The sequence below is a fragment of the Aplysia californica genome, unplaced genomic scaffold (genome assembly GCF_000002075.1).
Source record: "Aplysia californica isolate F4 #8 unplaced genomic scaffold, AplCal3.0 scaffold00094, whole genome shotgun sequence".
Lineage (NCBI taxonomy): Eukaryota > Metazoa > Mollusca > Gastropoda > Aplysiida > Aplysiidae > Aplysia > Aplysia californica.
In genome coordinates this window covers 1,427,961-1,442,137 of record NW_004797364.1, presented here as the reverse complement: position 1 = coordinate 1,442,137, position 14,177 = coordinate 1,427,961, and the positions used below count along the sequence as shown (strand labels likewise).

General features: G+C 37.9%; 1 protein-coding gene across 2 annotated transcripts in view; it reads right to left on the bottom strand.

Moving 5' to 3' along the window:
• LOC101845312 (coiled-coil domain-containing protein 13) overlaps positions 1 to 14,177 on the bottom strand; it is a 34,055-nt gene that overhangs the window by 6,862 nt on the left and 13,016 nt on the right. The window contains exons 1-13 of one of the 2 annotated variants that reach the window (XM_005095055.3): positions 13,774 to 14,177; positions 11,414 to 11,598; positions 10,553 to 10,627; positions 9,846 to 9,960; positions 8,951 to 9,090; positions 8,108 to 8,308; positions 6,425 to 6,529; positions 5,510 to 5,662; positions 3,990 to 4,066; positions 3,480 to 3,579; positions 2,156 to 2,362; positions 983 to 1,098; positions 583 to 666 (exon numbers count right to left, since the gene is read on the bottom strand). The exon at positions 13,774 to 14,177 is cut by the window's right edge and continues 225 nt beyond it. In XM_005095055.3, the coding sequence (XP_005095112.1) occupies positions 583 to 666; positions 983 to 1,098; positions 2,156 to 2,362; positions 3,480 to 3,579; positions 3,990 to 4,066; positions 5,510 to 5,662; positions 6,425 to 6,529; positions 8,108 to 8,308; positions 8,951 to 9,090; positions 9,846 to 9,960; positions 10,553 to 10,627; positions 11,414 to 11,587 (1,547 nt within the window). In that variant the 5' untranslated portion in view covers positions 11,588 to 11,598; positions 13,774 to 14,177. The remainder of the gene's footprint in view (positions 1 to 582; positions 667 to 982; positions 1,099 to 2,155; positions 2,363 to 3,479; positions 3,580 to 3,989; positions 4,067 to 5,509; positions 5,663 to 6,424; positions 6,530 to 8,107; positions 8,309 to 8,950; positions 9,091 to 9,845; positions 9,961 to 10,552; positions 10,628 to 11,413; positions 11,599 to 13,773) is intronic. The other variant, XM_013080665.2, reaches the window with a different exon arrangement.

The following is a 14,177-nucleotide window of genomic DNA, read 5'->3' as shown; positions in this document are numbered from 1 at the left end:
AGCATTATTTGCTTCTATGCATTGTCATCATGGAAAATGTGTTCCCAAAGTAAGCAAAACTTTAAAACCTGTTTTCTCAAAATTTGACACTCGAAACCCTGTTCGCTTTAAAATGCTATAACTTTTCACAGAATGCTCCAATTGCTTTCAAATAAAGTGCAAAATGCTCGGAAAAGATGTGTCTTTTAAAATATGCAAAAAAGTTCATTTTGAATTTTTGCACCTTGCGAAGGGTTTTCTCAGAGCCACACACATTTGGTGGGCGACAGGATGAGTTCTCCACCCAATCAATCATGTTAGAGGATTCATTCTTCACTATATGTTCGCTCACCTTAAAGGATGAATTCTTTGCTCACTCAGCAATGTTAGAGGATGAATTTTTGTCTAACCCAACCATGTTAGAGGATGACTTCTCTACCCACCCAACCATGTTAGAGGATGGATACTTCTCTCACCCTATATGTTAAAGAATGATTTCTCTACCCAACCATGTTAAATGGTGAATTCTTCCCCGATCCAAACATGTTGAAGGATGGATTCTTCACTCGACCTACCATGTTAAAGGATGAAATCTTCACTTACCCAACCATGTTTGAGGTTCGACTAGAGGCTCTGGATCCTGTCCTTGCACTTCCCATGACTGAGTGGGTCAGCTCCCTCTGCCTGCTGAGAACATGAGATGAACATTTTGGGGTTTCTTTTCAGACTCCACTGTACTTCTCTTAGTTTAGTTTGCATAAAGAGATGCACATCAATACAATAACGACCACATACTGCTGGAAAGAAGTTACAAAGACAGGTGGGGAAAAAAGAGGAAGAAAGAAAAGAAGTAAGACCTACTTGTCGCACCCTCTAACTACCTGTTAATTGCTCTTTTCCTAAAAGAAATACACACACACACACACACACACACACACACACACACACACACTCACACACACACACACACACACACACAAAACAAGAGGAAGTCATCCCAAACCTGCTTGTCAATGTTTCAGTGTCTGAAGCCGTTGGGGGACGACTGTCGACTGTCGCAATGACCATGGGCTGAGGGCTAAATGTCACTTCACCACCAGCCCCATGGTTCTGCGAGTGCTAGGAGATAGGAAAATCACAAAGAACAATGAATTTATATGAAGAAAAGAAGCAAAAAAGTGCTATAAATTATGGCAAACAACAAGAGTTTTGAGGAAAATAGACACAAATGTTTAACAAATGTACCAGAATAAAGTAAAAAGTTGCTTTTGCCATGGACAAGGCTAGGATCCTCTTCTGCATGAAGACACTCTGATGAAAAAAGATTTCTTGCGATGTTCTAAATATCACATACCAGACACCACAGCTTCTCACAGAATGAGGCTGAAGATAAAAAAAAACTACCATGAAAAGACAAGTAGAGATCATGAAAAGACAAGTAGAGATCATGAAAAGACTAGTAGAGATCAAACTAGAGCTGAAATTGTCCAAGATGGTTACCCATTGTTTGAGGAGAGAAGTTGTTGTTCTACAAAAGTGGATGTCTTGGACGGTGTCATTATAAAAAAAAAAAAAGTAATCACAAAATAAAGGGGGATAAGGGAAGCGGTTGTTTGCACAGGTGATAGTCATGGACAGGTGGCTGTTTATGCAGGTTTGACTGTTTAAGTATCTAACTTGTTGCTACCTTGTCTGCATTTCAGTGGACAGACACATGGTTGGCCACTGAACTCACTGGGAAGTTGAAGAATATTTCAGTGACAAGGAAAGCAAAATGATGTTATTACATTGACCACAACTTTACAATGGAACATAATGGAGCTTTCTTTTTTTAAAATTTTGTTTTGTTACTTTTTTGGCTTTTGGACATTTGGCAAGCTGCTCTGATGGTAACACGTTAGGCTATGATACATATGACCTTGGTCTGAATCTTTCCAAGGGAAGTCTTTAAACTTGGGAATTCTGGGAGTTTTTAAAGCCTCCTGACCTACTCAGCCTCGTCTCATCTATGATGGACGCCAAGTCTCTTCCACAACCCAACTGTGTTGAAAGCGGGTAATAAATAAACACCCCACTACCATATTAATTAGTTGTTTTTTTTGCTTTTGGGAGCGGAGAGTAATTTTCTTTACAATTCTCATAACCATGAGTCCGTTTTAAAAACGATTTTCCTCACCACCATGCGTATATGCTGCAGTTCCAGTTCCAACATCTTGACTTGAGCCTCTTTCTGAGCCGCGATGGCCTTGAGCTGCTCCACGATGTTGCTGTCCTGCTGGCTCTTCATTGACATCTGGTGCAGCTGCTGTTGCTGTTGCATTTGCTGTTGTGCCTGCTGCTGGTTATGCTGTTCGAGCAATGTCTTCAGCTGACTTTGTTGTTTCTGCCATAGGAAAAGACATGGACTTAGTAGAGTTATTGTCCAAGTTCAAAATGCCACTGTGCAACCATGATGGGGAACCTCGTAAAATGTTTGAGTCTGCACAATGACCCGCAAAAGGAAAAGACAGCAACAAACAGCAAGTGCAAAAAAAACCAAAACATTTTTTAATGGGACAAACTGAACGAAAGAATAAAGTTTTCTCAATTCCATCTTTGTCAATGAGAATGATGTACAGAAAGGTGGATAGGAATAAAATAATGTCAAGAAGTTAGCTCAACATAGGGTAAAGTCAAAAGTATTTGTCAATAGCCCATACCCTGATCCTGGATGACAAAGGTAATGATGATGATGAATTTCATTTTCTCTAGAAATTCAAGGAAAAAAAAAAGGCACCCTTGTCAAACATTACAGTAACTGTTTTCAAAAATAGTTTTTGGCCTAGCAATTGTAATGGATGACATACTTGTCATCCTCACCTCAGAAATGCTAATCGGATTTGAGCACGAATGTGAATATTCTTATTATCATATATCTTTTCAAGTTTATTTTCACCATTCAGAATTTGAATTTTGGTTTTGAGTGTCTGCAACTGATACTATAGATCCCCCCCCCCCCCTAAAAACCCCCACCAAACCCAAACAAACATTTGGCATAATATATCTGATAAGCCAGCCGAAAATAAAATGAATGTAACTTAACTTCTACATTATCTTAAATTCTAACTTAGTTTATGTATGACAAATAGGTAAAATAAGCATTAGAATGTTCAGTATGTTCAAGTAAATTCCAGACTTTGAACAAACGATGAAAGAGTATACTAGTCGGCACAGAACTAAGAACAATTTGACCTTTTCAAATTTTACAGTGAAGACAAACGGTCATCTTTTTACATCAAAGGCTTTGTGACCTATAGTCCTCTTTTTCATTGACATGATTATTTACATGTTGCTCTGATAAATTCTGCACTTCAATGTCAACAACTAGCCGCCTGCTAATAATGCTCTACTTGATTACGGATCACAGAACTGACTCAGTACATACTAAAGATACCCTGGTAAGCACTATGCTCTACAACTCATGATATATATGTACTGACATAATCACACACTTTACATACCATCAGTGCCTCAATGAATTCATCATCATTTCTGCTCTTCTTCAGTAATGTCTGAACTTGTGACTTTTGTCCCTTGATTTCATTAGACAGCACCTTGTTCCTGTGGAGAATAGTTCTGTTCTGTAACAAGTGGCTGTGTTTCATAATTGATGAGTATGTGAGTGTGTGGATATGCGTGTGTGTGTGTGTGTGTGTGTGTGTGTGTGTGTAAGCGTTTGTGGGAGAGGGGGAGACAGAGAAGGAGAGAGAGGGAGAGGGAGGGAGAGGGAGAGAAAGAGATGTAGAGAGAGAGAGAGAGATGTAGAGAGAGAAAGACGTAGAGAGAGAGGGTCTTTTCGATACTAGCAAACCCATTAGGGAGTAAACATTTTTTTTCTATAAAACTCACGCTCGAACAAAAACGATCCTACTTATTACTTAAGTCCTTAAATTTGTTTCGGATAAAGCGATGAGCAAATAATGATGTTCAAATTTTTTAAAAAGCAGGAGCCAAAGCCAGGATGTTGTTACCTCGTCTTTGCAGCATCAAGTTTCTGTTTCACACTTTCATGCTCTGACTCTAGACTTTTAAGCTTTTCTGTGGCATTCTGAGGATGGAAAAATAAGTTGCAAGTTCTGGAAGTTTATAAGATGTAACTGTTCACTTGCTGCTTATGAGTAAGGAATAACAGAAAAAAATAAATGATTTAGTAGTGACCACAAAAGGGAAAGGGACTGAAAGAGACAGAGAAGTGTTCTTTAAAAATTCAGAGCACATCTTGGGTGGTCCAACAACCTAGTCATGAAATTAGTGAAAACATTTGAGTTAATAGATAAAGTTCCCAGAATCCTTGATAATATCCAGGGCTATTCTGATAGTATTTTAAGACACCAACATGGTATGGAAACATTAAAGATACAAACAAAAACTGTATGCCCCTCCTATGTCAGCAAATCAAAATTTTCAGAGAGCATTTCATGGACCGACTCTCTGCTGTCAGTGAAAAACCTGGACCCTCAACAGTGTGCAGAGAAGTGAAGTATGTGAAACATAGAAATAGACAAACAAAGAAAAAACATGGACTGGCCATGTCATGAGAATGGGGCTACAACAGCCAGCCTGAAAGGTCTATAATATACGATTCAATGATTTCAAGAAAAAGAGAAGACCAAGAAAAAGATGGATTGATGGAGTCAAAGAGACCCTTCAAAGGCACAATATGGCATCTAAAAAGCAACACACCTAGCCCATGTTCAACAAGTGCATCTCCCCTCAACACCTTTTGATATAAGATGACAGAAAAAGTAACAGAGAAAAAATAAGTAAAGTACAGTATTTTGTGGCCGGATGTCTAAAATCAAGCTGAAAAAGATAAAAACAAAACTTTTCTGACTGTAGAATTACAAGTTTAAAGTAGTAATATAAAGCACAGATCACACACATATCTTTTGATTGTGCTCTGATGCTTCAAAAGTATATATATAGAGAAAAATGTGTATCTGTTTGGGTGTTGAAAGTATGTGGTGTGTTTTACATGTGTGAACTTGTGTCGCAAAAGATGGAGAAGCCCACTACCAATTTCCTTCAAAGGATGACTCGTAATGAATAACTTATTTTGTCTGAACAAAAGGAAATAGCGGATCCAGTGAGGACCCCGTAGGAAGAATTGACACCCCACTAAAGATCACATAGGAGCAAAAGAAGAAATTATAGTTCTCCAAAATTTGCTGTTTTCTTTATTGTCTTGAAAAGTGAAGGATCTCAAACATTCCACCCCCCAAAAAACAACTTAACTTCAACAACTTCAAGATTAACAAATCATAAAAAATTAGGCTTCCATGTCACAATTAATATGTATGCAATGACTAACATTATCATGCACACCTTTCGATACTTATCAGAAGGCAGCAATTTGAAAGGAATGGGCAAGGGACAAAAAAAAGGAGCAAGAAACAGGAAGGTATGGAGAAAGCTGGTCTGACAAAAACTTGAAACTCATCTGAGGGTGGCAAAACAGCCAAGAATGTTTATGTGTACACACAAGACTTACTTCTTGTGCCTCCTTTCTCTCTCTTTCCATCCTCCTAAGTTCATCTCTGTATTTTTCCTCTTTCCGTCTCCTAGAAGAGGAAAGTTTATCACCAAGACCTGCACTGCCAGGTGTCCCACTTTCTGACTCCAGCTGAACTTTTAACTCATCCACCTGCCACAGGTTAAAGCATACTCATCACTTGCTCATGCATAATTTATCACTTGCTCATGCATAAATGTATCTCATTTTACATTCCTTTGCCTTGTGTTTTCTTAAAAATCAACCAAAACATTTTTCTCCTGAAAAAGTGTTGCGATCTTGGACAATTTTGGCAGAAATAGCAAAAAACGTAAAAAACCTCAAGGATTACAAAAGGACAGCACATTACTTGAACTGAAAATTTAAGCAAACAAGTGTTAGGAAAAAATGTCAAAATGACAAAAGATCTGTACAAATTTTTGACAGGAAAGGACAAGTTTATTCCATAATTCTAAAGTTTTGATGAGGAGACAGTACTCTAAATAACCCCCCCCCCCCCCCCCCCAAATCACCATCAACCTGCCTCTTCTGTTCCCCCTGTCCCAGTCTGAAAGTCCTTCTCTTAACTCAACTACCCCGAGAGGATGATGCGAGTGTCCAGTGAAACTCGTCTGGTCCCTGAGTGGACAGTCCCAGTCTCTGATCACATTGCAGGTATTACTTTGTACGCAATCTCTTATGAATCTGATTAGGTTTATTTTGACCTGGAAATGAGAGACAAATACATAAACTACTTCCTCTGCCACTTTGACATTGTTCTAGCCATTTTAGGAACATGTTCCGAGCATTCCTGTTACGCATATCAAGAGATCTGGAAAAGAATTTTGTCAAAAACAGGGAATATAATTCTGAGGTTAAAGAGTTAAGAAGCACCAACCTGTCCCAAGAACCCACCTTTTGCTGCAGAGCAATAATCTGCTGTGCTCTCCCTCGCCAGTTGCTGGTCTCGTTCAGAAGAGATTGGATGTTCACATTCTCCCCAATTTCCTGACTCAAGACCTGTGGAACAACAAAAACAAGAATCCTAAAACCCCAACTGTTATTAGGTACCAGAAACTAAATTTTCAAACTAGCTGTATGCCAAATTTATCTGTTCCATTTGAAAGGCCTATGTCCACTGAGCATTTTGGTACCATTCTTTAACCTCTCCGTCAATTTTCAAGAAAATTGTAGTTGTTTAATATTTGATCAAATTTGTTAAAGTCAGTCATTGGCTGCAACCCCATGTTTGACAGACAATAAAAAAAGTACCAAGTGCACTAAACATCTCAACATTAACAGAGTACAATCACTATAACAAATATATGGAGCCTAATTTTTTTCAAGACTGTGAGATCTTTACAAATCAGTATTTTATCGCCTCAAACACGATGATCTGTCGTTATTTCGACAAAAACACCGAGCGTTGACCCGGCGGCACCACACCGACCCCCGCGGCGAGCGAGTCGGCTCTATACTGTAGTGTACCCCGCGTGCGGGGTCACATGCTTTCCGAGTCTCGCGGAAGGATTGATGAAAAATAATTCCAAATTAATAACTTTATTCTAATAGAAAATAAACTGATCTTTTAATTGATACCAGTTATATATATATATATATAAGTCGGTATTATACATATTTTGTGTAAAAAGGGATCTTTAAACATTTTGACGGTATTTTTAAAAGCTTTCTATAAAGACGCCAAAGGCTAAACTTATATTACGGGAAAGCCCGTTTAAAGCTCTGCAGTTCTCCGCCAATGAAAAGACGGTATTAAATCATCCCTCGTTCCGCGAAGCATTTGAATGCACGCGTGTCAATTTTTCCACCGGCCGACAACACATTCCGACCGCGAGGGGCTTCGCTTTCGTTGGCGATTCTCCAGCTCCTAATAATCGGACATATAAACAACTTACACCATTGTAACGAGGAAAAGCTGAACTTTTACAAGGTGTACGGCATTTGGTGTTTTATAGCGAAGGAGCAAAGAAACGGCGATCGGAATTACCCCGATTTTACCGATACCACGCGGTCGGAAGGCCGCGAGTGCCCGCGAGGCCGTGTTTACGCTACCTACTGTTATGGTGCATCCTGTCTTATGGATACCATAAATTGAGAAACAGTAATTTTCATAAAATTCAAAATTTTGGGCTTAGTACATCTAAACACCTGATGATTGGCTACTTGCGGTGGCGTCGGTGGCCTAGTGGTTAGGCTCTCGGACTCGCAACCATAAGGTCGTGGGTTCGAATCCCGTCAAGGGCCCGACGTTGTGTCCTTGGGAAAGGCACTTTACACGAATTTTCCTCACTTCACCCAGGTGGGAATGGGTACCCGGCTATAGACAGCGAAAGATCTTGTCAGTTTGTTAGTGTTTGAGCGCTTAATCGGCTGCTCGCACTGTATGCTTCCCGGGAAGCTGAGAATAATTCGGAGTGTTCTATGGTCTGCTGGGGTAATAATATAGTGTAAAGCGCATAGAGCCTGCTGTTGAGCGGGGATATGCGCTATACAAATGCTATCTATTATTTATTATTATTAATTGTTAGGGAAGTAAGAAGTATTGCCCTATGGTCCAGAAATATCAATATTTGCTACCTTTTGTGCGACTTTCAGCTCTTGTCTTAATTGTTGGCACTGGTTGCGAAAGTCTGTCAAGCGACATTCTGACTGCTTCAACTTGTCCTGGAGTGCCTTCACATCCACGCCATCATCATCTTTTGAGTCGAGCTGAGACCTCAGGCTGATCATAGAGCCCATGACAGAAGACTGCTCTGATGGCGGGGGAGCAGACTGGAGCTGATAGGGAGTAGGGGGGGGGAGAGAGAGAGAGAGAGAGAGAGAGAGAGAGAGAGAGAGAGAGAGAGAGAGAGGGGGGGGGGGGGGGAGATAAGAGAAATCAGATGAGTCAGAAACTTGGAAGTGAGGAAAGGAAATGTTTCTGTTAGTCTGTTTGTTGTTTGGTTGACTTAAAGACAGCCATGTCAACACAGTGACATCAATGTGTGGAAGTACACTGTTTACAAATTTGACCTCACTGATCTCCCATAACATGTGAGGCAACAGTTCTTACATCTATCAGACTCCCTCCCTCACAAACATTTGGAGCCAGGCACGAGTGAATTTTCGGACACGAAAAGTTATGAATCTCTTCTTAAACAATCATGTGTAGTGAAAATATTTCAATTTCTATTCAAGATAGATGAGTATTTTTTTTTTCGTCAAAAGCAAGACAAATGAAAAACTCTATATGCACAAAAATTGATGAGCGCCAGATTTCCAACTTGTCATGACAAGAAGTGTGGTTATCTTTTCACATTTCATACAACTTTGTTTGTTATAAAAAAGAAATACAAGGCATGCTTTTAGTGAAATCTCAAGATAACCCTCCACACCATCAGACAAGTTTTCTTAGAGCAAGAACAATATGTCTATTGCTACCTGCATTTGTAGATCATGGCACTTTTTTTGGAACTGTCGACATCTTGTTTTTTCAGCTTCTTTCTCTGAGGTGAGTTCCCGGACTTTCTTACTCAGTTCGATGATTTTTGTGGCTGCCGTCTCATTTGTCACTTGTCCATCTGGGAAAAAATGGGAACAACTGATAGCCAACAAATATGAGTAGCTTTAGACAAGAAAGAAAAATACAGTAACTATAGTTCCTTTGGGACATTTGAGGTCTAGCGGCAATCCATTCCACATTAGAATCCTACAGAAATGATGAGCTTTCAACATACTTTTGATATTTAATTTAAACTACCGAAGTCTTTTACATAATTTCTCCCGTATTTTTAACTAAAAGAGAGTAAATAAAACTAGGACATATTTTACATTTATAGTATGGTCAAAACTTCATAAAAGCATTACGCCTCGGGGCGGTGCCACTGACTGAAATGTCTTTAGGCCATTCCCAAAGAGGGGATATTTCTCGTTCTAAAGCACATTAGAATTGTAAATGGGCTGATCCAACAATGTCATGCACATAACTGTGCCTGAACTACAACAGGGAACTGCTACTTTTTATTTCCTAATCCTTACTATCGCCATTTTCCTCTACTTCTTTTGTATGTTTGTCACACTCGTGTGATCTCTTATTTCAGGGGTGCCTTGATAGACCAAGCAGACTTTGTGCTGTTGAAGCCAGAGAAGTGAGCAGAGTAAGTCTCATTCCCTGTAAGTACATCTCTGTTGACATCCACCCCTTGGCGCTCATATGACCTTATGCAGTTGCGAGCGCCGTAAAACCTCTACTAAAACAAACAAAACAAAAGCATTTAATTTCTTACAAGTTAACTTAATAAGACAAACAGAAGAAACAGAATATTTATAAACTCACCAATAACAGAGCCAGTATTATTCTTGTTTTCCTCACTTTTCTTTTTCCACTGACGAACTTCAAAGTCTTTCTCATTCAAAAGTTTATACAATCGCCCATTTTCATCTTTCATTTGCTGCAAGAATGAGAAAAAGAAGTTTTCTCATAAAAATTTCTCCAAATGTCTTTGATCAGAGATGTGAGAATGTATTTTAAACCTAATTACATGGACCATCAAGAAATTTAAGTTCTATTTTACAATTACATATACAATTAAATTGTTTCAGCAGCATAGGTAAATCTGACTTGCAAAATTCATACATATATATATATATATTCATACATATATATATATATATATATATATATATATATATATATATATATATATCTATATATATATATATATATATATATATATATATATATATATATATATCTATCTATCTATATCTATATCTATCTATCTATCTATCTATCTATCTATCTATATATAAAGAACACTGAATAAATTGATGAATAAATGCCGATTCCATGACAGGATGAACAACCATAAGGGCTGAAGTTTAGAAACTACTATACTAGTAATCACAATTTCTTGTACAAACAGACATAAACACTTACATACACACACACACGCATACATGCACACACACACACACACACATAGAATAAAGCATAACACTCTCCAGAAAATAAAGCACAGCTGTGTGGCTTTTAAGACTTACCCTGATTTGATCATTCAAGTGATCCACAAGCTCCTCGGAGACATAACCAAATCCTTTCTGTGACGGGTCTGCCAACTAAAAAAGAGAAAAAACTTACACATAATATTTTGTTCAATTAACTTTTTGTTTTATATATATCTAAGCAAGCCCAACTCAAATCAATAGAACTGTAAGCTACAAGAGTACCAAACAAATGTTCATGTAAATATTTACACAACTGGTATACATTGCATTGTTATCCTTTTTTAAAATGTTCAAATATGCATCACGATACGGTGGAATCAGGCTCTCGTCAATTTTTTGCCCTGTAGAGTTATTGGTATCATTCTAAAACTTGTTTATTTGTCTTGCTTTTGATGACAAAAAATCCATTTATCTCGAATACAAGACGAGATATTTGCGAATGAAGGAGGTGGGGATCACCTGGTTTGAGGTAAAATTAGTGAGAAAACAGCTGCCAAAGACTATAATTAGTTATAATTTTCTAAGCTTGAGAACCCGAGGAAACTGAAAATTTACATTTTTGTGCCTCTAATCAACGTTTTTCAGTAAAAATCAACACAGAAATGTGTTCTATAAAGGGCATGAATGGTGTTGAGCCAAAAAACGAAAATTCAATCATTAAAAAATCCTTAAACCTGCGGAAAAATGCTAGTTTCTTCACTTTGATTACTTTGACAAGCGCCTGATTTCACAAGGCTGCCTCACATATGTGAATAGATGATTTGAGAATCTGAATACAGAATGAATATAACAAAGGAAAGGAATAGTTAAATAAATGCAAACATTATCAGTGCCGGTTATTTGAAGATTAGATGTGATATTCCCACTTTGATTTTTAGTATCTTGTAAGTATCTCACCTTTAGATCTAAGTCATCACTGACACCAAATTTTCCGGACACATCTTCTTTTGCCTGGGATTGCTTTTTATTGTTTGCCTGTTCCTTTTTCTTTCTTCTCTCTAATAGTTTCTGCTGCTGTTGTAACTGCAGCTCTTGCAATTGCTGCTTCAGGTCTGTGTCTTGGGCTGCCATTTATGGATTCCCTGTGATTATGACCAGCAGGAAAGAAAGATATTAGTTTGCAAACTACCAATAGAAAAGGCAAGACAAAATCAACATACTTCATTTTCCATACGCAGCAATCATTGTTGTTCACACAAAGCACACAATTTCACGAAGATAGATTGAGCACATACTCTGTTCTTAGCTCACTTCAAATTCTGGACCACAGCAAGACAAACCATTTACAGTTAGAATTATGGAAAGTAATGAGAGATCTAAACATTTGAATTATAACATTATGACCACTGAACTCCCTGAAAATGGCTGATAACACAATATTAAAAAAACTCACTCATCCCAGACCCAGAGATAGTCGGGTTGTCCACTTCTGCGCTGGGCCCTGAACCCGACAGTACCGGGATGGAAATTTCTACTGCTTTATAACTTAAACACACATACAATGAGAATTAAGAGACTCTACTCGATATACGTGTCCCTTGGCCATTTGTTCATAATGAGGAGCTACAAATACAATGGCAAAAGTCGCTTGCTAGACCAACAACTGAAAATAACTTAGCATGTGGTAACGAAGTGGGAAAGTTGAAAGAATTTTGTTCTTTCTGCTGAGCTACTTTTTAACGCCTGTCGTTGACATTTTTCAAAAGGCAATATCTACAACTATCAAATATTTTCAGAATCTGTAACAGCAGACCATATAATAACTAAACAAATTATGTGTGAAATACTACAGCAATTGGAGTTGATTTCGAATTTTTTCCAGATTTTACAGAAACGGTTTGTAGAGGTACAGCCCGTAGACCGTGTCCTTGGCCACAAGACCGAGTGAGTTAAGATTTTTTATGAACCTGCACTAAAATGAAAACAAGACTATGTCAGATTCAGGCGAAGTTTGGGTTTCATTTTTCCATTTTTTATGCATGCAGGGCAGATCCCAAGAAAGATCTTAAAAAAAACATGAATTAAAAAATCGAGTTATACGGTTGTAAAAAATGTGGCCAGCTCTTTTCGGACGCAAATCCGATTAGATTTTTTATCTATTTGGACTCGAGTCCGAATATGGATTTTATCTATTCAGACTCGGGTCGAAAAAAAAAATGTTTTATTTATTCGGACTCTGCTTCTAAGTGAGTTATGTGAGTGAAAGGAGGTTACACAATATAACTGTCGTCGGGGGGTTCTATGTAAAACCAGAATTAGAACTAGAGATATACCTACTCATGACTGTGTACTGTAAATTGGTAATATTGTGTCAAAAATCAAAGACTGCACTCTCATTGCTCAATGGCAGTGTCTATAAGTACTCGGTAACCGACAACTCATGAGGGTCTTTCCACCAACATCATCATTACTTCCACCACCATTTGTCTTTCCAGGTGTTTAATTTCTCTGTAATTAATTTTTTTTCAAAAATCACATCGCACAAAATTGACAGCCATGGCACTTCTTCCAGAAAGCTGAGAGTGCGATATCGCTACGCGCAAGCTCATTGGTCGACATAATTATATTATAACTTTGACGTTGCCCGCAGCAAGGTCAACTAAACAATTGGTTGTTCAGTGCATACTAGCCTAAAGATGCAAGGCAGTTTAGATAGATCTAGATCTAGTAACAGGATATTAAAGCTCACATCTCGATTGCTATCACCCGAAAAAATTTTCATCATAAATGTTGGAAATGTTTATACAGGGTCGGAATTAATGGGAAGCGACGTATGCTGGACTGAATTCAGAGTCAGAATAATTTTAGCCGAATCGGATTCAAGTCCGAATATAGATCTAGATCTAAATCTATACTAGATCTAGATCTAGATCTGGTCTACTAAAAACAAAACAGAAAATTTACAAAAAACCCCCACTGCAAGCTGTAGATCTAGAATCTAGATTAGATTTAGAGTAGAATAGAAGAAACCTATCACCCCACAAGATAAAAGTGAAGAGGTCATATCAATCAATTGAGCTGAACTTGAAACTATTGCTAGATATATATCTAGATATCTAGATCTAGATAATCTAGTGTCAGTCGTCATTCTTCTGGTCGGTCTTTCAACTCTTTGTCTTTGATATCTCTTTCGCTTTCTTCTACTACACTACACGCTAGTCACTGTCTCGAAAGCGAGTCTACCTTCGATGCTTCTAAATCTAATTAAATTTGACAACTTGACAAAACAAATAAACAGCATATATTCAATATCTTACCGTTGAAGATGTACGTGTCTGTTCTGATGATTCCAAAATGTTAAAATTTCAAGTCAAGAACACAATAAATGATAAAAAGGAATACATCATCACACCACAGAAAGAGCCTGGGCTTCTGTAGCAACGAAAGGCATTTCCGAATGAATTTCTAGAATCGAGGTGAAGAATATGCGACCAGTGATTGGTTGAAAACAAAATGAAAACCGTCGTCTACTCGTACATTTTACAATTCTCTAATTTCATGTCTCAATAATGTTGAAAAAAAAGAGTTTAAGGCAATTACTGTAATTTCAAAGCCTAAAAACATGCCTCTGTATTTTTTTCTTTTTTGTTCATCTAAACTGAAGTTGGATAGGCAAATTGAACAGCATCGTAATAAATGGAGACCTCGCTCATGTGGTTAT